This window comes from Molossus molossus, unplaced genomic scaffold (assembly GCF_014108415.1).
Source record: "Molossus molossus isolate mMolMol1 unplaced genomic scaffold, mMolMol1.p scaffold_m16_p_6, whole genome shotgun sequence".
Classification (NCBI taxonomy): domain Eukaryota; kingdom Metazoa; phylum Chordata; class Mammalia; order Chiroptera; family Molossidae; genus Molossus; species Molossus molossus.
The window spans coordinates 105061313-105084686 of record NW_023425399.1 but is presented as its reverse complement, the minus strand read 5'-3'; the positions used below and the strand labels follow the sequence as shown (position 1 = coordinate 105084686).

Here is a 23374-nt window from a genome sequence, read left to right as displayed (position 1 = left end):
GGTTGGTCAACTTTCATGTTTTCTACATCCACTTTTTTCCCTTTCAATACAGTGCAGGCACCCCAGCTAGAAAACTCACTTTGACAAGATCAATATCCCACACCGAGCATCTCCTTGGTGTAGGAAATAAGTTCTTGTATAACTAGGAACATCTTTAGAATTTGTTGACTTTGGAGGTAATAGTTGATTTGTTTCTGAATCTGTTGTTGGATGCATATCCATGTATGGTCTGTAGACACCAAAAGCTTTGTAAAACATAATTTGAGGATATAAATCCTACTGCCCAATAATGCTTTGGGTTTTTGCAGTATGGATTTGTTACCTTACAGGGGAATAATGGCACCTGGAACACATCTGAGCCTGTGCGTCACTCAACTGTGTTCTATGGGCTGATGGGTCCTTGAATTACTTGGTGGATGGGGTACTATTGTAAATAGATTAGTGGGTTGAACTGTGGCCTCCAAAATGTATGTTGACCTGAAATGTGACCTCATTTGTAATAAGGGTCTATGCAGACATAATTAAGGTAAAGATTTTGAGATGAGATCTTCCTCGATCGGGGTGGGTCCCAAATCCAATGGCAAGTCCTTATAAGGGAAGAGAAGGGGAAACAGATACAGACACACAGAGAAAGCCATGGAGATGGAGGCAGATTAGAGTCATATAGCTACAAGCCAGGGAATGCCCAGGGCTGCTGGCAGCTACCAGAAGCAAGGAGAGAGACATCAAACGATTCTCCTTGGAACTTCCAGAGGGAATCAACCTTGCTGACATCTTGATTTCAGACTCCTGGCCTCCGGAACTGTGAGAGAGTGGATTTCCATTGCTCTAAGCCACCAAGTCTGTGGTCATTTGTCATGACAGCCCTAATAAGCAAACACAATCAATGTTGTCAAATGAAATATTTTACGTATAGTAAGGAGCATGTCACTTAAAGCAAAGTTTTGGCGCACGATAGCCCCGTGGGCCAAATCTGGACGCCGTCTTTCTTGTAGATAAAGTTTTATTGGAACACAGCCATGCTCATTCATTTATGAATCATCTCTGGCTGCTTTTGTGCTACAACAGCAGAGGTGAGTAGTTGTGACCCAGATGTAAGGCCCACAGTGATGAATATATTTACTAATATATATATTTTTGGTGTAAATACAGATTTACTTAAGAGTGGGACAATGATAAGGAATGAAAAATTCTGTAGTGTTTTGTTTTTTTTATCCTCACCCAAGGACATTTTTCCATTTTTTATTCAGATAGAGTGGGAGGGAGAGAGAGGAAGAGAGAGAGAGAAACATCTATGTGAAAGAGACACATCGAGTGGCTGCCACCGCAAGACCCAACCAGGGCTGGGGACAAACTGCAACCCAGGTACATGCCCTTAGCGGGAATCACACCCGGATCTCTCTGGACTGCAGGCCAACGCTCTAACCACTGAGCCAAACCGGCCAGGGCTGTAGTGGTTTTTTTGGCTAACCTTAATATATCTGCTTTGAAAATCTGGATGTTTATATTTTGAATTTGCTTAAAAGTCACATCTCTCCAGTAGAAGCAGAGATATTGATCAAAAGAAGTTCAACAAAAACAACTGATCTATAGGATTTGTGTAGCCTCAAGGTAGATTGTTCAACCGCCTCATTTTGACTTCTTGGACTTAATGTGAATTGGAAACATTATTAGGTTGGTAGGATTGAGTAAGCAATAAACATACCCTCAGAATAAGAACAAGAGCTATCTATCATTGTATTGAAGGTCTCGTCTCTCCCAGATGGTCCTGGGTGCTTTTTATTTGATTAGCAATGAGTATGTGATTGGATAGGTTTTCTCTCTTGATGTGTGGAATTCTCCAAGCTCCTAAACAAGAGATAATAGTAACTGAATTTAAGTAATGCACAACAATAGCTTGCATATTTACCTTAGTATAGTACATAAAAAGACATTATTTCCCTGTCGAGGAAGTCATCTCAATGATGATTCATGCTTTTCTCCTTACCTTTTTGAAAGCCTTTTCAAGTTTTCCAGGAAAATAAAGATTTAGACATTTGGTCATTGAACTTCTACTTGAACATTTCTGATTGGCTTTGAAAAAGACTTACTTTACAAGAATTTTTCACATATTTTGAAAATTCACTTTAGGGATGTCATACAGGGAAATAATCATGGATGCAGAGACATTCAGTTACAAAGATGTTGAACAAAGCACAATGAAAAATGGCAAAGAATCTAAACTTAAACTTGGAAAAAACAATGAAGAATTGATTAAATAAACTATAGTGCTTCCATACTGTGAGCTTATTGTCATAGAATATTTGATAATCTAGAAAGATACTCTTGATATAATTTTAATTTGCGGAAAAGGCAGAGAACAACAGTGTGCATGGTGCAGAACAAGTACACACGATAGGTGGTTTTATATATTTTTTGCTTTTCTCTATTTTCTAATATTTTTCCAAAGAATATATTTGCAATAATAAGGAAAAAGAGTTAAACTGAAAATGAGCAGACCATCCTTTCAAGTGTTTTCATTTAGAATTAAAACTGATTAGTTGATATAAAAATAACTTTTTTTCCCTTGCTCCCCAGAAAAATTGATAAAGTACTTAAATTGTTGCTTGTTAGGACACTTCACTTTCTCTCCTGAACCTTGGTCTCTTCATTTAGAAATGAGAGCATTCAACTCATTGAATCTCTAAGTTCCTGGCCACCTATGACATTCCAGTGGTATGAGGGAGTATTCAGAGCAGCCTTTTAGTCAAGCTAACGTGTGTGCAGACAATAGCACACTCAGATTGGGGGATGCTTCAGTGTTGATGATGGTATCAGCCACCCCCTGGGCCCTTGGACTCTGGGGAAGGCCCCCTGGAGAAGGAGCACATGCTCTTGCTGAGACTAACACAGGAAGCCCATTTCCTTATTGGCCAGGAGCCTTGAGTCAATCCGGCCCTTGTATGTGGGGTTTCTTTAACTCTCTTTGTGTTGATCAGGCTGTGGCAAAGCATTTTCTTTTTTTCTTTTTAATTTATTGATTTGAGAGAAAGAGAAAGAGAGGGAAAGAGGAAGGGGGAGAGAGAAAGAAACATCAATTTGTTGTTCCACTAATTTATGCATTCATTGATTGCTTCTTGTATGTACCCTGACTGGGGATTGAACCCACAACCTTGGCATATCAGGACAATGCTCTAACCAGCTGAGCTACCTGGCCAGGACACAGTGCATTTTCTTAGGGAAAATTTTTACTTTCATTTTTTTGGTATGTACCCGTAGCGGGAACCGAACCCAGGACTCTCTGGGCTGCAGGCCGACGCTCCAACTGCTGAGTCAAACCGGCCAAGGCGAAAATTTTACTTTAAAATCAAATTTGTACTAATCGGCCCCAGGCAAAGAGAGCCCGCAGTAAACTTGCCGTCATTTTCATGTTCTGCAGAAGTTGGTGAAATGTTTTGTTTTAGAACAACTTACCATTTCTCTCTGAGGGGTGGTGGGGGAGTTATCAGGGTGGCAAATAGTTTTAGAGAATGTAAGTCCTGAGTATTACATCTAGCCTCTGTAATTTTTGTCGCCTTCACTCACATTTAATGGAGCCATCCTTTTCTGTCTCTGCCTCACTCCTTCTCAGTGCCCTACCAGCATCCCAACATTCCCTGGAGCAGCCCAGGGTGAAGGTATTCCCTAGCAATATGTGAACTCTTTCTCCAATAAGACTTGAAGTTTTTTTCAGGATAGGCACTATGATTTTGTTCTTTTTCTACCCTGTTCACATCCTGCCCAGTGTTGTGCATAGTGACCAATAAAGGTTTTAAGTTTGAATTCAAGAGCATTGCAGCAAGCCCTCTCCAATGCAAACCTGTTTACTGAAGGCAGGGTTTTTCCAATCACAATAGATATACATATATATATTTTAATTTTTTTAACCCTACAGAAGTTCTCCTTTTGCTTGAAATTATTATCAGCCAGACTCAAGAAGGTGAACTTTGTGCATTAATATGCTGGGACATTCTTGATGTTGGAACATGGATATTGAGAAAAACAGTTCCTAGGACTGTTTATTAACTCATTCAGTCAACAAATCCTTAGTGAGTGTTGATCATGGTGCCTTGTGGACAGCATAGTCCGAGCAGAGTGAGGGCGTTGGGGTCTGTGTGTCTGCACGAAGATGGGGAGGGAGCTAATGAAAGAGTTGAAGTGACCCATAGACTCTGTGATGTATCTGTCTGTCTGTCCATCCATTCAACAAATATCAATTGACAGCCTACTAAGTTTCCAGCATCGTTACAGGCATTGGGGACATGGTGTGACTAAGGCAGGCCAAGTTACCCGCTTTGCAGAAGGTAGAGCTTATAATAGGTATAGTGGGAGATCCAGATAAACCATCAGTAGATAAATACTATCATTTCAAGTGAGGAATGGAAATGCGATGAAGAAAAATAACATAGGGTATGGGGATGGAGGCTACAGGGGACATTCAGGGAAGGCTCTATGAGGAGGTGCCCAAAGAGAGACTGGAATGGGGTGAAGGTACAAGGAAGGAGCACTGGACCGGGAGTCAGGCTGCGTTCTCATTTTAACTCTGCTAGTCACAGTGCAACAGGGTCACATTCCTCTGTGCCCCTCTCGCACTCAGATATCGATGCAATAAGATGCTGTATGTGACTGTACCATTCAAGATTAAGTGTTATTATTAATGCCGTTAAGGCCTGTTGCGTGGTTTGCATTTAAAGTACCTCTGGAAAAATCGTGTGTGGGAAGCATTTTTAGTTTTTGCTGTTAGCTCATGTCTGTAGGCAGCCAAGTGCAACCTTTCTGAAGTCTCATAAATCCCCAAGGAGGATCTTCAAAACACAGAGTGAGAAAGGAGGATGTTGGTGAGTGCATGTGGGGGCTTCCTCACGGGCCAGAAACAACCAGCAGCGCTCTCCATTGCACAATAAAACAGTTTATTTAAAAACAACGCATTCAGTACTGTGTTTGGCACATGAGGCAACGAGGCAGGCACATTCACACTCAACAGGTACACGTGGGGAGCTGTCGAAGCAAATCATTGTGTTTCTTCACAAACTCTAGTCACAATGCACACGCGGTTACCTCTACGAAAGAAAGACGACTGTCCTTGTTCACCAGGAAGGCAGAAGGTATTTACATGTTCCTCAGTCCAGCAGTTCCTTCAGGTCTCCTTGGCCCTGTCAGTCTGGCAGCTTGTTCGTAAGGGCAGCTGACACCACCTTTCACAAGAGACGCGAGTCTGGCTCCCAAGGGCTGAGGCTTCTTCTAAAGAGCAAGAAAGCTTCCGATGGGGCTGGGAGGGAGTGAAGTCTTCAGTGCCAGTCCCTCAGCATAAAATAACATTTTCCAAAACAAATGCTTCAAGAATGTGGGGGGCAGGGCTTGAAGGTTACAACAATATAAGAAGCATTTGTTTTTCCCTGACACATGCTTCTTGCTCATTTCTTTAATGACTTACATTCACTCTTCTCCCATCTTTGGACCTTTTGCTTTCATCATTATAGAGAGCCTTGTTCTTATTTCTACATTGATATAACAGTTTTTAAATGAAATGCTACATGAAATGATGCTAAAATGAAATGGTGAAACCAAGTAGGTTAAGTGGGAGAGGATATCACAAACATTCTTTTGTCTTCACTTCTGATTTATGCTTTCACAATGGATTGTCAGTGTTCCCTCTGAAGAATGGAGGCAGCAGGTGGAGGTGTTGCAGACTCGAATTCTAGTTAACTAGCCGGGAAGTAAGTCATTTCCTGCTTTTGGAATCTCAGTTTCCACATCTTCATACTGAGGATGTTGATCTAGAATCTAGACCTGAGATAATGTCTGGATCTGGGAGGTTCTACTGTATCCTATGGAAGTGATGCTGAATGTGATGTTTCAGTACTTTTGTTCTGTGTCCTGGGAGAATTTCGTTGCTAATGCTTGATGATTGGATCTAAATCCATCAATAAACCCCTCCGAGGGCTCTTGGCTGTCAGGCTGCTTCTCTGAATAGTAAGGACTCAGATCTGGATCTTAAAATGTGGTTAAAGAGCATTTCTGACATGGAGACCAGTTATTTTAAGTCTTGCAAAATGGTCTAGATTCTAGATTTCAAAGGGAAACTTCCCCTCCCTTTTAGCAGGTACATCAGTGACTTTATTCCACCCACACACATTGACTAAATCTCTCTCCCATTACCACCAATTCTCCTTCCCCACCTCCCTAGCTAACAATAAGGTGAGAGTGGCTGGTCCCCCAAGGCTGGTTTTGCTGTGAATTTGTTTATAATAAAAAGGGGCCTGCTAGCAAGTCCCTTCTGCTTATGTTTATGGACTTATCTCTTTGGTGTCCGGAAAAGAACCAGAGAATGGAGGTGGACTTTGTCCCCAGGCCACATGCAATTTGTTGTGAATACAGAATAGCATCTGAACATGTACCTGACTCATTTAAAACAACATGTAGCTTATTCAGTATAGAGAAACAAGCTCAGTTAAATGACTTGAGAACAGAAAACAGGTGTACCCTGGCCTTTTAAACATAATATAGAAAATATCCAAGTTGAGTTTTAAACATTTACAGTCTAGCAATGCCTTACTGAACATATAGAATATTTTACTACAGCAAGGGAAATAGATTTGGTCCTTTATGATCTAATTTTGATTTACTACACAGAATAAAAAACAATGGCCACTTATTGTGTATGAGGAATTAAGTATATATTTTTTCCAGCATTGCCTTTCAAAGGTTTTAATTAAACCCACCTAAGAATTAATTCGATCAGAAAAACCTTTAATTTGCAAACAAAGCTTGTGTTGTTGCTGACCAGGGTATCTGATTTCTAAACACTCTGTGAGTAGGGTCTTCACTCACAATCCATGGTGAGGAAGAAGGAAAGTTGTACTGCTCAACACCCAGGGAACTGCAGTGGCCAGATGTTTGCTGGCAGTTTTTATTTTCAGAGTCCAGCCTTACACTAGCTTAGCTAAGCGCAAGGCATCACACGACACCTTCCTCTGTAAGGTGTGCCCAGTGGTGTTCTTATTTAATGGTGTTTTCTACCCATTTGGAACTTTTCTGCGGGAAAATAAAGCCCAGCTGAGTGCATACTCAAAACATGGGAATGAGGCGTACTTAGCCGGGTATCCCCTGGTAGGGCAGAGACATCTGAACTATGGAACCTCTCTAGGTGTGGTAGGGCCAGGTAAACTTATTGGATTTCTTATTCTTCCCCTGATCCTTTGCGGGCACTGATTTCTTCTTGATGCCTGTGAATTTTGTGCTGTGTCAGAAGGATAAGAAGCAAGTGCCCAGGGAAAATTTGAGAAGTGGGGACATAGGTGATACACTATAGGATATGAAAAAAGATTAGAAAACATTGTATCAGCTGACAGTTAAATAAAAATGTTTGCCTGGAAAGTGACCCTTAGAAATTGGACAAGCCTTGGCTAGTAGTTTCCTAAGGTACTGAGGAGTGTGTTGAGAGGTTCCCAAGAGTCACATGGCTAGGAACTATTTTGAACACCTTTGGGTCCTTAGCCTCTGGGACCCAATATTATACTAAAAATTAGTAGAACTCACCAAAGTAGAAATGCCTTCATGGGGGTAAGGGGTACTTGGAAATTCCTCGAAAGCCACTGATAGCCTCTCCTATTTGGTACTCACTGACTCAGAAATTGATCAGCGCTTAAAAACATGTCAGCTGGTTGACATCATCTTAGTAGACTGAAATCGGCTATGGTGGGAGTGTTTACACTACAGAAATTGGCAAGTGCTACAAATCAGGGCTTCATCCTTCTTCTGAGCCAGTTGTTGAACATTTAGCAGCATACAAAAGAGCTAAAATTGTCTCTGTATCTCACAGAAGGGAAATTAAAGGAGCCCTTTACTGCCTCTGATGATTAAAGGCTCTCTGTGTGCACAGCTATAGAAAGGAGCCAGCCCAAATCCTCATTAGTGTGGGGACACCTCAGTTAACAGAGGTTGGCACAAGACAGCCAGTGCCAGCCAACCACCTCTCATAGACATAGTTGGTCTTAGAATTTTAGCTCCTTGAATTTCTTTTTTGAGTGGTTTCATTTTAACCTGAGGACATTTGTATTTTGGAGATTGGGAAGTCAGACCCCTTTAGGAAAATTTAAACTCTGGGAATGACATCCAAGTAGAATCTGAGTGATTAATTTTACTTTCCTGTTTCTCTATTTATAAAGACAAGTTACCTGAGATCTGTCTCTTACTTTGAAACATAAAGAGCTGGCCTAGGGGTAAAATATATCAGTATGTCTCTCCACTGTATGTTCAGGCTTGCATCCATTCTGACTGAATTAACCAGTTACTACTTGCTTACAAATTGGTAATTGGTTACTTCAGCCAGAACAGTTGAATGATTGAGTCACTGAGACCATGTCTGTGTTGCCATGTATCCTGATAATTTCAAGGAGCAGATCTGCTACTAATCGCATGAGAAGTGATAAGCATTCAGCTACTTTGGTGATAATGATATATATACTTTGCTATGTATTGTTGGTTCCCAAATGCTGGCCACATCAGAACCACCTGGGATTTGTAAGCTGGGTTTATCCTAGGATACTGAGTCGAAAGCGTAGGGTGGGGAGCAAGACTGTGTGTTAAAGAGCTTCTCATGTCATACAGCTTTGTTTGCTGGTGGATCAGCAGCATAATCCAGGTCCTAACCCTACAACCCATTGTGATCTTAAATTGGAGTCAGTTATCCTGCGACAGACTCTTTACTGTGATTCCCCTGTAATCAGCAAAAGAATGAGCAATCCTTAAGGATAAAAACATCTATTCAAACACATATATCTTCAATAATTCATTACAGTAAAAAGACATTTTAAGAAATACTGCATAATACAATAATGACATTCTAAAATTTTCTGTGGCAAAGCAATCAGAGTGTGAGAGAGGCATATTTAATCATTTTGATCCTTGGTGTCAACTCACCTGTGACCTTGATTAATTGGGCCACAGTTCTCAGGTCAATCAGGTGACCCCAGGGCTCTAAGTCCCCAATACTTGTGATGCTCCTTCTGGGTTTTCCAGCCACATACTCATAGCCCCAACTCTCCTTGAAATCTAAAGAACAGTTCTGCACCTTTGGGGGGAAGTAGAGGCTTTGCCTGGCACATTCACACAGTTAGGGGGGACAAAGGTGTAGGGATCTAGAACTATATAGAAAACTGTTCAGTCTGTCATTTTTCACATAAAGACCCAGCCCAAGTTATTCATTATTATTTGTACATCTTAGCATATTTAACTAAATGAAGTAATACAAAGTCTGCTGTTGAAATTGCTTACAATGTGGAAGACATTGACATAAGTATTTCTTACCTCAAGGGATCCCAGCTGAAAATTATACATATGGAGAAGTACATAAACATTCTTGGTGTTCAACTTTTAGATTACCTACATATCACTAAACAAAGTTTTATTAAGGTGAATAGATTATTGGAGAAGATTCCGGATATCGACTGTGAGCCATCAGTAACTAAATTGTGATTTACCAGAATCATAATTTACCAAGGGATTTTCTCTCATTTCAGGAGAGAATGTATGTTGTTATCAGTGGACATTGTATACCTAGGTAAGAATTCCCTTTATTGTTTTTCATTGAGAAATAGATAACTTGGGGGGATCTTTTACCTCCTTTACAGCTTTTGTAACATCTTCTGTGCCTTGTGAACCCCAGACCAAAACCACTTTCCCTTTGAGCCCATCTTTATTTGATGCCAATAAGGCCAAGGAGCACTAGATGAGGAGGTATAATTTCTGCACTGATTATTTATGCAATCTTGGGAAAATCACTTTGCTTCTCTGTTTCTCCATTTCTTACTTGTAATGTCAAGAGTTAGGACTAGAGATGCTCAAAGGCCCTTCCATTTTCAGCGTCCTAGGCTTCTACAGTTCTGTCCCTGCTTCTCTTGGCCTCAGGTCAACATCTCCTTGCTGTGAATGAGAGTCTAATGATTAGTACCTTGCTCAAAGTCAGAAGAAATGCTCTTCCATTCCTTGGCCTCCTCACTAAATGGGTGAGTCTTGGCATTCACATTAATGATAACCGGAGGCTCGGGCACAAGGAGGCTGAGGCAGTCTCTCCCTTTGCACATTCTGGCTGGTAGCCCCATGGTCAGGTGCCTGACACAGTGGTCACAGTCAGCACAGCTAAGCACATGACACTACTAAACACAAGTACTTTTACAAAGGTCAAGGACATTTAAGACACAGAAGCAAAGGCAGAGGAGCCATAGATGTTTAATCATCAGATGTGGGGAAGATTTTTGGGGTGTGGGAGGCATTCTTTTTTTTTTTTTTTTTTGTACGTGCCCCTAGCGGGAACCGAACCCGGGACTCTCTGGTCCGCAGGCCAACGCTCCAACCGCTGAGCCAAACCGGCCAGGGCAAGGCATTCTTGATATCACATATTTGCATGTGAACTACATGTCTGCATTTGACAATCAGAACAACTGATGAAAACTGAGGGACTAGCATTAAGCAGGTTGCTAAATGTCCGTGGGGTTTTTTCCCTCTGCAACTGAATTGATCATTTGTATTGTGTCCTGTGTAGACAGCCTTGGGGCTTATGGTGAAATTTATTCCAGTAGGCAAGGGTGGACTCTGCTGTGAATATTTGCAAAGAAAAGTTCTGACAAAAGGATGCACTTAACTGAGAACCAATAAAGCAAGAGCAATGAAAAAGCCGGAGGTTTGCATCTGTAGCTGAATCAGGAAGGAGGGCACCCAACCCATTCAGCTACAGGTCCTGTCCTCCCAGTTCACTGCTCTTGACCATACGGGCCTGGAAGCTCTGACTACTTGCACCACTGCCTTTCATAGCAGAACTCCTGGAATCCACCAACTCTTTTGGTTGTGACAGTGGTTATATAGGTTTAATCTTGGAAACAGTCTTTAAAAAACAAAAAGAGATCTTGTATGATTAGCTAGAGGCTATTTTTCTCTGGTCAAGGGCATAGCTAACAATAAAAATAACAGTGAAAGCTGCCATATAGTGAGTGCTCACGACATGCGGAAAATGGGACGAATGCTTTACCCGCACGTTGCGTCCAATTCTTGCAATAGGAGGGAGATAGGCTGTGCGTGAAGAATTTATAAATTATGAGAATTGTGGTTACCCACAGTGGGAAGTCTTAGGATCTTCTTCAGAGATTTCTAAAGAGAAGGGAAGGGTGGTCTTTTTGGATCAAGAAGTCCTGCCTGGGAAAGGGATAAGTCTGACTTCTAAGCCCTTCTAGTTCTGGGAGACAAGTCCATTTCCTCAACATCTGAGTTCCTGTGAAAGTGACAGATGAAACGATGGTGGGAGATGGAAATGTCCTTTCACTCTAGATTAAGGTGGAGCCAAGGGTGAAATGAGATAATACAACAACAACAACAACAACAACCACCCAACCAACACTTGGCTTTATGATGAGATCTATTTTAAATGATCCACCACAGACCAATGAACTGGTTTTAGGGATTTTGATTCTTTGCTTTTTTAACCTGTCTAGTTCAAAGTATTTATAGTTAGTGAAATCTAATGGGCACATTGGGACTAAAACTCTAGAGTCAAAATCTGGCCTGTGTAGTATTGGCATTAATATCACTTAGCTGCAACCAAATGAACTAAGTGCTTAGGAAGAGCCAACTCCACATCTGTCAGTTACCAGTCTCGCGGTGATCCTGAGAACCATCCTCTCTAAAGTGACAGAAAACAAGCATTGAATTATACCATTGAATTAAAAAATTTAAAACTATTTTCCCTTCTAATTATCTCAAATATCAAGCTGTTTGAGTTTTTTCCCATTTTTACATATCTATTCCTATTTCTTTCCATCTATTTAGATGATTGCCATCCATCAATGTTGTAAGATACATCACAACTGGTAACATGTTTGAACCTGTATGTTTTTTTTCTTTCATTAGTTAAGATCTGGATCTATGTAGGCTTCTCTGATTAGCTTAAAATTTTTAAAAATTAAAAAATAAAACAGCTCCCCTTCAGAACCAGGCAGAACATGAGCATAAGGATGATGTCTTTTCTTATTGTATTTGGTTTCATTTTAGGCATGATTATACGGTCCCAAAGTGGGGTAGTGAGCTAATTACTGAACTACAGCAATTTTTCAACAGTATTTGTAACATTGCAAGAAATCTAGATGAGTTTTCTGGAAAAGAACAAGCTACCCCGCCCAAATGTATTACAAATATGCTTGACTGGCATTTGGAAAGGAGAAAGACATTCTTATTAAAATTTAACATCAACTTGGCCAGCCTTTGGGCTGAATTGGAAGAACAAAGTGCTGCCCAGTGAAAAGCGAGAGACAGAAGTAATGTGATTTCTACTTCTAAGGCTGACATAGTGAAAAAGAGAATGACCCACTAACTCCTTCATGCCAGGTCTACACACCTCAAATTCCAAGAGTTATTTAGTACCAGACCTTGCCACTACACAATGGCTTTTCCTTTTGATATGCTTAATTTGTAGATGTATAGGTCTGATTTCAGTGGAAAGAAGGGATACACGGTGTCTACAATCGTCTTGAAGAGAGCAAATGGTTCTGGAACGGGGCTGGCGGACGCAATGGTAGCGAAGGCGACCACACCTGAGCACTGTTGTCATGGGGGCCTGGCAAGCTTTGAGGCTTCTCCTCTGCTCGAATCCTGCTGGTTCTCAGAGGCTCTGAATGGGCAACATGGTTATAACACTTTAGAGTACACAGGATCCATAACAACTGCCAAGCGTTCTTCTTCCTTCTCTCTGTGTCCCAGGCTAAGAGGACTCATTGCTTCTATATTCTGAGAGAATTCCCAGCCCAGTGCTTGGGTTGGGATTTGGGGAGGCACTAAAGCCAGACTGGAATGCCCTTGCCGAGGTGGCAACAGAGTGACTTGCCATGAGAGCACTCCTGTCAAGTGGCGGTGCCACCCACGACATAGGCTTTCTTTGTGATAGTGGAAGTGCACTGTGCCATATGCCACTCATCACAGAGGGACTGCTGTGCTGTAGGCCACTGTCTGGACTAGCGAGGACTTCATTAGAGACATTTCTTATAAAAGTAAGCACAAGGAGATCCATCAGGATTTGCTGTTTGTCATGAATCGTCAGTTACCCAGAGCCTTGAACACATCAAATACGGATGCAACACATACAAGCAAAGCTAATTCACTATGGTTCCTAGCAAATTATTAAACTCATGGTGGCGGGGGAAGGAGGAGTGGTTGTAGGGAGAGACACAGAGAGAGAGGGAGAGAGGGGGAGAGGGATAGAGAAGGAGAGATGAGATCTGCAGACCAATTTTTTATGTCTCCGTTTTGAAGAGTCTGATCTGACACGGGAGAAAATGAAACCCTGCCCATGCAGACCAGAGGCTTCTCATTATGAGGACTCGATCTGAGCAAAGCTGCAGGAACTCCAGCTCCAGTCCTCATAAAAGTGGGAGGCAGTTTATTATTAAAATACAAACACGAAAATACTTCAGACCATTTCGTTAGCAGCATGGTTCCAAATGCAACATTCCCTTTATCAATCAAGTTTTAATCATGTGGCTTCAATGCATCTGTCCTGCTAAGACCCTTAAAAGAGCAGTGCAAAAGAGGGAGAGAGGACATCTTTCCTTTGAAATGGCAGACGATCCTTATAAGAAATTCTCTAGGGTTCTATTCGGACGACTATTCAATCTGATTCGGGGCACTTGTTAAACCGCCGTTTGGCACTTCCTGTTCAGAGTTCTTAGGCACAGTGTGACAGAGTCAGCCTGGTGAGCCCTCCCCCGTGCATTCGGTACAGCAGCTGAAACTCAGCAGGCAGCTGGTGGGACTCCTGCCACTTGGTGGTAAATTTGGTTCCTTTTTTGTCATAGTAATGGTATGGAAGATCTTCCCTTGTGTTGGGGTCAAATCCAAAAGGCCAAAATCCATACAAGTGGATCTCTTCACATATTGCTGATGCAAGGGTGTACATGAGAATACCTGTGCTCAGCCGTTTGGGCGACAAATGTTTGTTTTTCCAGTACCTGTGGAACAATAAGTATAGGTGGATTCAGAGGCCAGTGTTGAAGGTTTCAGTCAGAGAGGTCATTTGACTGGGCTGGGAGGTCAGTTTGTCCAAGCTCCTAAGACAGTACAGGTGGTGGGTTATTGTTAAACTGAATCTATCCTTTAGACCACAAGAAACCTCTGGGCAGGACCAGCTGCCTAAGTTGTGAGACCAAGTGCAAAATGGAAATGTCAGTCCTCATTTAAAAAATTATTGAGAATTTCAAGAGGGCGGTAGCAGATTATTAAACTAAGGGCGGTGCCCTTCCGAGATCAGCTTCTGTGTGAATGATAGGGTGCACGTGTTTGAAGCCTGCCCTGCCTGTGGGTTGCCCTAGGGGGTGTTAGATCTGGCGCAGGGGTGACACCACCGAGGCACAGCTATGCTTCTCCTACACAAGGGGACGATGGGAGTGGGGAGGGTGTTGTTTATAAAGGGGTACCCTGTGTCACTTCCTTACCCAAACCTTGAGAGTAAATCTTTCTCCTGGGGTTTGGAAAGATTGTGGAACCTTTTTTAATACCCTCTTGTAAAAAATCATATTCCCTGCTTCTTTGTCTTCTAATTAGGGCTTCCCAACTCCTTCTTTAGCATGTCAGGACCTAAGAAAAGTATTTGTACACTTTCCGAATTAAAAAAAAAAAAAAAGCTAAATTATGGTGGTTGTTCCGTTCATATTTAGATAGTATTTTGAAGCCTTCCCTCCTACATTGCCAAATATTTGAGACTGCTGTGATGTGTGTGTGTGTTTATATCATTGGCTGTGTAGGCAGAATTGAACTGTCTGTGAATCAGTTTTCCATGGACTGTATTTCCTTCACGTTTTCATTGAACTAGTGCACTTGGTCAAAGCCTGAGCGGCTATGGGACACTATGCCGAATTCTCTGGTCCTTCTGAAGGGTTGGGGGCAGGGTAGGCCTCAAAGGCCAGCTTCCTGAAGTTTCTGAGCACATACAGTTCCTTCTTCACTACGTGAAGGCTTTAAAGATAATCCTTTCCCATTCTAGTGGAAATGTAACTGGTCCATCTTGGTTTTAATATTCCAACTCATGGAGCTGGAATGACTAGTGACAATTCTTTTGGTACAGCTGAATTTAAACAGAGCAGGAGGGGGGTAAACTGATGAGGTCAAAAGGTCACAGGAGCAGCCCGGCTTCTCATTCTGGGTCTGCCTCCTTTTTTGGACAGTGACATTGGGTAAATAACTCCTGTTCTTTGTACCTTAGTTAATTCATCTTTCAACTTAGGAGTTGGGCTACCTTACCTGTTTAAAAGATAACCATACAACCTGGGATACTGGGACAGTCCCAGTTTTTGTCTGTTATCCTCCTTGTCATTATTAATAACGTCTTTTTTTCTCAAAGAAAAAGTTTCAGTTTGGACTATAAACGATGGTGTCACCCTATCTGTTAGATATATACCAGTTTATGACACAACGATTCTTCCTTCTATGAGCGGTCAACTAAACAGCTCTTAAATTTGTTAGACTTTAGAGCAGCGGTTCTCAACCTGTGGGTCGCGACCCCTTTGGGGGTCAAATGACCCTTTCACAGGGGTTGCCTAAGACATAAAGGAAGCAAAATTACAGTTATGAAGTAGCAACAAAAATAATTTCATGTTTGGGGGTCACCACAACATGAGGAGCTGTATTAAAGGGTCACGCATTAGGAAGGTTGAAAACCACTGCTTTCGAGGCCAACAGCCTGGGGAAAATCTTCTATGACATAAAAACCTTTGAATTCCCTGTTTTTATGAGGCCTCCCAGAACCCACTGTAACTTGCAGTAATATCTGGACAGTATGTTAGGACATGTGGGTTACTTACATCGGGAAAATTAGGGTTGAGGGAATTTCCTCAGGTGATTTAAAGAAAAAAAAAATCCTACCATTAATCTTGCTTTACAAAATGCTCCTAGATTCATGGTTTATAATTCTGACTGCATATTAGAATCGTCTGGGGAGTTATTAAGACATACCAAGTACCTGTCCCTACCCTCCTCCTCCACCAGACCAATTACATTAGACTCTCTTGAAGTAGAGCCCAGGTAACAGTATTTTTAAAGTCATCCAAGTTACTCTAATGTACAGTCAGAGATAAGACTCGTTGGAGTAGGCAAAATGTTGCATTTCTGGTCAATCTGTCCATCAGAGAATAAGGGATAACAGTGAGCTCATAAAATACTGTTCACATGTTTTGGCATTAAACCCCAAATTGCAAAGGCAGATTATGCCATTTATGATTTATCTAGGTGTTTGTCTAATTTGGGACATCTATAAAACACCCAAATATCAAATAAAAAATAACATTTTAAGTCAGTTGCATCTTTTAAAAAATGCTTAATTTGTCTAACTTAGCAGTTGGCATTGTTGGGACATAGCTACCCATTTAAAGAAAATTGCTGATTTGTGGTGGTTTCCATGACTGCTCGTGAAGTTTCTGCCTAAGGTAGAGGACAGAGAATGGAGAGAGGAGGCCGATGAACCACCAGTTCCCCCATTTGACACTTGGTGACCAACTAGGGGTAAGAGATTGAACTTCTTACCTAGAATGGTTCTTTCAGTCATTAAAAAACATAGGATTTTGCCCTAAAGTACTAAGCTAACCACAACAACTAACTAATGGAATAGCTCCCACCCCCCGGAGATTACAATATCGATTTGCCATCTGGTGGGGTATGAGTTAAAAGGCAATAAAATATACACACCTGTTGACATGTTGCATTATATTCCCAGGCCAAGCCAATTGGACCTTTAACTGACCTCTGTGTTCAACAAAAAAGTCAACTAATGTCCTGGTAACAGTTGCTGACGTGTGGAAGAAAAATGCAGGGATCCAAAGAATGGCCCCATCGAGCTTTTTTAAACTGAGGAAAAAGTTGTTACGGTCCTGAATGGTCAAAAGATTGTTGTAATATTTTTCCAGGATGCTGGGGTTGAAGGTAGTAAGGTTGGTTTTCCTTCCAACATCTCTTTGGAAAGCCTCCGTAGGGGCGAAATTGCAACGGAAAACAAAATCTGACTTATCTATTTCTTGTCCACACCGGCTCCCTGTCAGGATCCCACTATTTCCAACCACAGCACAGATATTATAATGCTTATTCACAATGGGAGACACATCTGGAAGCAGTGACCGGAAGTTATTGCTAATAGAGAAAACATATTTATGGTTGGAATAATCATAGTGCATCAGTTGTCCGATCCGAACACTATTCTTGGTCAAAGAAAAATTTTTTATTACATCGACATGCTGAAGAATTTCTTGCCTAAAATAAAAAGAAATTCATTAAATGCATCCCATTCAAAATTGATTTTCCATCTTATGTCTTATGCTGCCATTTCATTAAGACAAAAATCATAGGTACATTGAATCCAAGAAAGATTATACATTCATAATAATTGCGGTCTTTGAGGGGAGATTGTTTCAGAATCTACAGACGTGTTCATCTCTCAGCCAAGTTGTGGATGTCATCCTTTGAGGCTTGTAAGTGTTGTACCTTACAGTTTTAGCTGCCATCCTTTGGTTTTTGGTCTACATGAAGAGTGTATTTGATTAAGGGGAAGACACAGGCCAAACTGTGTCAGAAAATACAGCGAGACTATTTACACAGGCCCCACAGAGTTCACATTAATGTACAAACATTGGTGACTTAGAGTTTGTAGTCAGGGACTACTTGTTTGCTATTGGACTGCACTGTTCAAGGAATATCAAATATCACCGGTATCTAAATAAGAGCCAAATAGATATGAGTCAGTGTAGTACTATCTATTATTAAAATATGAAAATGGTAATGGCAGTGGGTGTAGTTGAATATTTAATAGAAATGAGATGATAATCTCATTAAGGTCCTTTGAATAATGAAACAGGAATATTTTTCTACTTGATTATGGAAATACAGTTGGAGATACCTAATCCTCAGAAAAAGAGGCTATTTTATATCCTGAAACAGTGCGTATATTCTATGAATTCAGAGAATAAACAAGGCAAGGATGATACTTAGTACTTAATTTCGGGTTGCTTTCATGTTGAGCTTTAGGTAAAATTGAGCATCTCTTTAAGTCTCAGCTATTTTAAAATATTTAAGACCAGTAATTTGTTACTTTGCTACTAGATTCTCCAATTCTAAGAAATTACATTGAAATTTGTGTCTTTTGAATTAAAAATAATAGGATTGAAGCTAAATGCTTTGTGTATCATCACTTTACCTAGAACTTTATGTACATATAAGTACAATATGAATATCTACGTATTTGTACAAGTCCATATACAAACTTGAATATGCGGTCATATTATACAAATTGTTGCACAACTTGATTTTTCCCTAAATAATTTGTGGAATTCTTTTCTTGTCAGAATGAATACATCTGTATCATCACTCAACACATATAAGCACACAAAAAATTACTTCATTTTTCAAAGTACAAAACAGCATAAACTGAAAGCTTTAATACAAAACTTCCAAAGTTTCCAATACTGTTATTTACAAGCTGTTATAAAGGTAACAGTAAGTTTAAAATGATGCTGGGGAAGTTAATTGAAGATTACCTAATACCTGGATTGAAAGGAGGGAAGTTTTAAGAAAAAAGTATTGTTCTGGCTGGTCATTTGGGTCACATGGGCTAATGTGGGAAGAATATTTTTATTGAATTAGAAATATGTTTTGGGAAAAGGTACAATGTGTTCTATCCATTAAAGTTTTCTATAAAATTAATATTGGATTAAAAACCCAATAGTTAAAAAAGGCACTTCCTGCGTTTTAGAATGAATCAATTATTGTCATAGATGAATTTCTAATTAAACAGTATTTTAAAAGTTTTAATCATGATCTCATGATTATATAAAAAAGTATGTAAACTTTTTAAGTAAATAGCATTTCATTACACTGTGGATAACTACTAAATTTGCTTTAATCTTGTCATTAAATTAAAATAAAAAAGAGAGAAATGCTATGACCAAATACAATCCCCTAAATAGACTGGTAGAATAAATATTCAAATAAGTTTTCACACCCCAAATGAATACACTAGATGGCCTACATTCCATTTAGCAGCATAATAATCCCACCAGGAAGAGAGGAGTAATGACATATCTGGGGTTTCTAAAAGTAGATCAGAAACCCTGAGGAGAATAAATAAATTTGAATAAATCTAATTCTTCTTCCCCACCTCAAAAACAAAAACAACCTAAAACCCAAACCTCAACTGCTACCTCCCCACCCCAATCAACTTCTTCATCTTTAAGGAGGCTGCTGTAACACAACTAATAAGAATGATGTTGGGTAGCTTTTACAATATATTAAAAACTGTCAAGGTTTAATGAAAACAAATACCTGCATACTTAAATGCCTGCATATATTGGGGCCAAGATTTTCACTAGTAATTTGACAGGGATGGATTATAGCATTTTCTGTGTTTCAGTGAGACAATACTATCTTATTACTTCTTTTTTTTTCAGTAGGGGAATGAAAATGAATTAGGTAGTCTTTTTACAATTAACTTTTTTTTTTTTAGTAGATGGCTTTGGCAGTATTAGCCATGCATGTTAACTAGAAATCATGGTGCTCAACTAAGTCCAAGCTAGGGACCGTACTGAACATATCTTTTTTCTTCCATTCAAATTGGTCTTCCTAATGTTTTCTTTTTATGAGAGGGTACTGCATACATAAATTAGGGTTACCAATCAACCTTTGTACAGTCAGGCCAAGAAGACAATGCAAATACATCTCAGGGTGGGGGACAGAATTTTGTTGTTTTTGATTATTTTGTTTTGTTTCCCTTTTTGAGCTCCAGACCTTTTCCCCCATCCTACCTTTGATGTAAAAACGCGGTCCGATTAAATGTCCATTTAGAAGGTTTCTCTTGGAGTTCGTGGGTCAGAGAATTCGTAATGGGCACAAATGACGGATTTAGAAACTTCAGCGCAAATTGTGACCTGGAGAGGAGTATGAGTACACAGACAAACATGCTGGCCTCAGCTGGGAGGAAGCCAAGGTAGCCATTAAAGTCCAGCCGGCTGGGGGCGGGGCAGCTGGCACAGGCACAGGCTCCATCCCACCCCAGAGCCCCTTCTCATGTGGTTCACCCTCAGCTCCCCCACACACCCAGGAGCAAGGGAAAAAAAACTAAGGAAATCTGTCTCCATTGTCCATCCCTCCGGGTGCAGGAGAGACCATAAAATGGCCGTCTCGCGGAGAGCAGGGGCTGGAGCAGGCACGGTGCTGGAGCCTGATGCGCCGTGAGGATCAGGGAGTCAGCACCGCGGACAGCGGCCTGCGCTTGGTGCCTGGGTGAATTGATTTTTGAAGAAAGGGCAGAGGAAACGGGAGACTTAGGGAAAGGCTGGGGGTGGCTTCTGCCTTAACCTCTTCCTTCCCGAGCTTAGGTCTGATTTCATTCCCTGTCTTCAGACTGGGGACCCCTGGAAGCTACCGCCCAACTCTGCTCTTCTGCCCAGATGGGGCGTCTGGCGCAGCTTGGACCACAGAATCTAAGCTTGTATTTGCCACCCACCCATCAGGAGGTCTTGCTGTAAGAGCTCCTAGGGGGGTCAAAGGTAGGGGCAGGGGCTCCTCATTAGCTCTGCCTAACTGCGCCTGGAGCCTGCTCCCTGGCTGTGGCTTAGACCTGGGCCACGATAGGAGGCCCTTAGGAGGGCGGGGGAAAATGCAGAAATCCTGGGAAAGGGGGGGTGGTGGTGGTGTAGGGTTGGCAGCCTGGGTGAAAGGATGGAGGTAGAATACCCCAGGGGCTTGGTAAGAATAGACCCGCACAACATTTTATGGTATATGGGGAGTGAGTGAGGGGAGTGCAGGAGGTTGCATGGGGAGTGCGGCGCCTGCGCCATTAAATCGCCTCTGGACCGCCCAGAGCCCAGCCTCGGAGTCCCCAGACAGGGCCCAGGGAAGGCGCTCACCTCAGGCACGTTTATCTCCTGGTTCACCGCCCCCCCTCAAACACACATTGCCTCTCTCCATCATCATTCTCCATAAACCCTACTCCCATTTTGGAAATGGGGGAGGGGGTGCTGAGGAAGAATACGAGAAATGCAATCACATCAATTAGTACAACAAGAGTTTAGGGGCTTTGGGTTTAAAAAAAAGAGGGAGGAGAAATGGAGAATGGGAAAGAGGAGTGGAAAGACCACGCAGTTTATCTTGTCCAAAGTATCTAGAAAAACCCCAAACACCCCCGCCTCTGATCACCCTCCCCCTCCCCCAGATGCCCGAGGGCGCTCAGAGGCCCGCACTCACCGGAATCCCGCGTGCAGCATGTACATTCGGGGCGCCCCCGGGCTGGCGTACTTGGAAGTGGTGAAGATATTCTCCTTTTTCAGGGACACGTAGCTGATGAGTGATAAAATCAGCAGGGCAACACTGAGCATGACCAGCCCCAGCACACTGGCGACCCGGGCCATTTTGCAATTTCTCATTCCGGGCTGGGCTGGAATCAGGAACAGCGAGGAAATCGGTCCATTGAGCAGCCAGCAGCTCGCTGGCGTGTCAGAGTGTTTGAGTGCGTGTGTGTTCGCGAGCGCGTCAGCGTGTGTGGCGGGGGAGGGCACCAGGCCAGGGAGCCACGGAGGCACAGGGAGATGTGGGGGCAGGCTGGGGCCCCAGAGGGAGGTGGGACCCCGAAGGCTGGGGCCAGCGGGCCGGGAGGCTGAGCAGGAAGATGGAGGGTCTGCGCTGCGGCGCCGAGATGGAGTGCGCAGCGCTGTGCGTCTCCGGCTGCGGGCTCAAGCTCCCCCGCGCGTTTCCAGCGAGGCTGCCATCTCCTCTGCCGCCTGCAAGATAAATGTGATTGGAATAATGTTACAGTTCGATCTAAGCACAGGATTTAATTAATGAACTCTAATCTCCCAAATAACCGGGGGTGGGCTGGGAGAGGGAGAAGAATAGGGGAGGTGGTGGAGGGAGGGGAATTGAGGCTGAAAGGCTGCAGCCCACGTCAACAGGCTCCCGCTGAGGGGTGCATGTGAGGAGATGGCTGTGGATAGACAGAGGCCCAAACTTAGTTTAATGGACCATTCATTGCTTTAGAAATATATCACCGAACAGGGAGACAAATAACTAGATTTGTTGTCCTGGAGGATACACCCCAGCTGGGTACTTCTGCGATGCAGAAAGAGTAGTTTTAGTAAGGCAGACATTTAAAAGCTGCTCTCCTCACCGCGGAGGCACTGCTCTAGGCCCCACGTGGTAGCACCCTCCCCAGCTCCCCAGCAGGGAAGGCCTAACCATTGGCTGGCCCAGCCTACCTTGTGAGTACTTAAAACCTCCTTGGATTTTCCAGAATCTCTCATCTGTCTCCTATGCTCACTACATACTTTGTTCCTCTCCAAAAGATGGGTAGTATCTAGTGCAGTTCTGGCTCCCCCTCCTAGGTCCACTGCCCAGCAGTCCCAGCACACAGCAGGTGGCCAACAGGGCATGCCTCTAAGATCACCAGGTCTGGAGCAGTTCTCTCTGATTTAACTCTGCATTCCCCACTTCTCCGACTCATCCCTGGGCCAGGCTTTGGGGACCAGCCACCTAACTTAGTCCCGAGAAGCCTAGAAGCTGAAGGCATTGTAAGTCTTGTCCATTATAATGCATAGAACCCTCTTTTGAAGGAGCCCAAGAACCAGGTAAGAGGCTGCCTCTGAAGGTGGAAAGGAAGCTCACAGCCTAATACTTTGTATTGCTTGACCTTCAGTTTGTTTTAGCATATTCATATGTGGCCTGTTTAAATATCCATTGGAAATAAAATTAACCCATTTTCAGTCAGGCTGTTGGTGCTCAGAGGCAAGCCACATGGTTCTTTATCTCTGTCCTTTGCAGTTAGCTTGTGGCTTCTTCCACCCTAGGTTTACCCTTGGCTTGGCTCTCTCAATGCCAGTCAATAAACACTAATGAAAGAAGCTGGAGATGAAAAATTGGCCTTCAAGAGCCTTTTTCCAACAAAGCAAGTTGATATTTTCCAAGTTGGTCGTGATTTCCTTCTCTCCTGAACTTCTTGCCTTATTGGCTTTGGTGGAACTGATGTTATGGTCTGTCTGTGGGCTATGAACTCCTCCAAGGGTGAGCCCCTGGTCTGTAAGCTCCTGCAGAGTCAGGCCACGCCTTCTTCCTCCCTGTTTTTATGTACTGCCCAGCAACTGTCTCATCAGAGGGTATGCTAGATAAATAAATGCTTGAGGACAAAATGAGCTCCCCTGTGAAATACATCTGTCTGCTTATGGACAGCAACACACAGAATGAAACTGTATGTTTCCAATGACAGAGGGAATTGGTCATTTTGTACCCACTGAAGACATTTTACACAAAAATCTAAAAAGTGTGGGTTAAGAGGACAAAAATAATCTTT

At 42.3% G+C, this 23374-nt stretch overlaps 1 protein-coding gene across 1 annotated transcript; it reads right to left on the bottom strand.

Moving 5' to 3' along the window:
* Nucleotides 1-13410: 13410 nt before the first annotated feature.
* On the bottom strand, nt 13411-22395 carry ST8SIA3 (ST8 alpha-N-acetyl-neuraminide alpha-2,8-sialyltransferase 3). Its single transcript, XM_036246001.1, has 4 exons — nt 21280-22395; nt 19839-19961; nt 16738-17295; nt 13411-14009 (listed from the first exon to the last, which is right to left on the bottom strand). The coding sequence occupies exons 1-4, from the start codon at nt 21456-21458 to the stop codon at nt 13727-13729; spliced, it is 1143 nt and encodes a 380-aa protein (XP_036101894.1). The 5' UTR covers nt 21459-22395; the 3' UTR covers nt 13411-13726.
* Nucleotides 22396-23374: the final 979 nt, after the last annotated feature.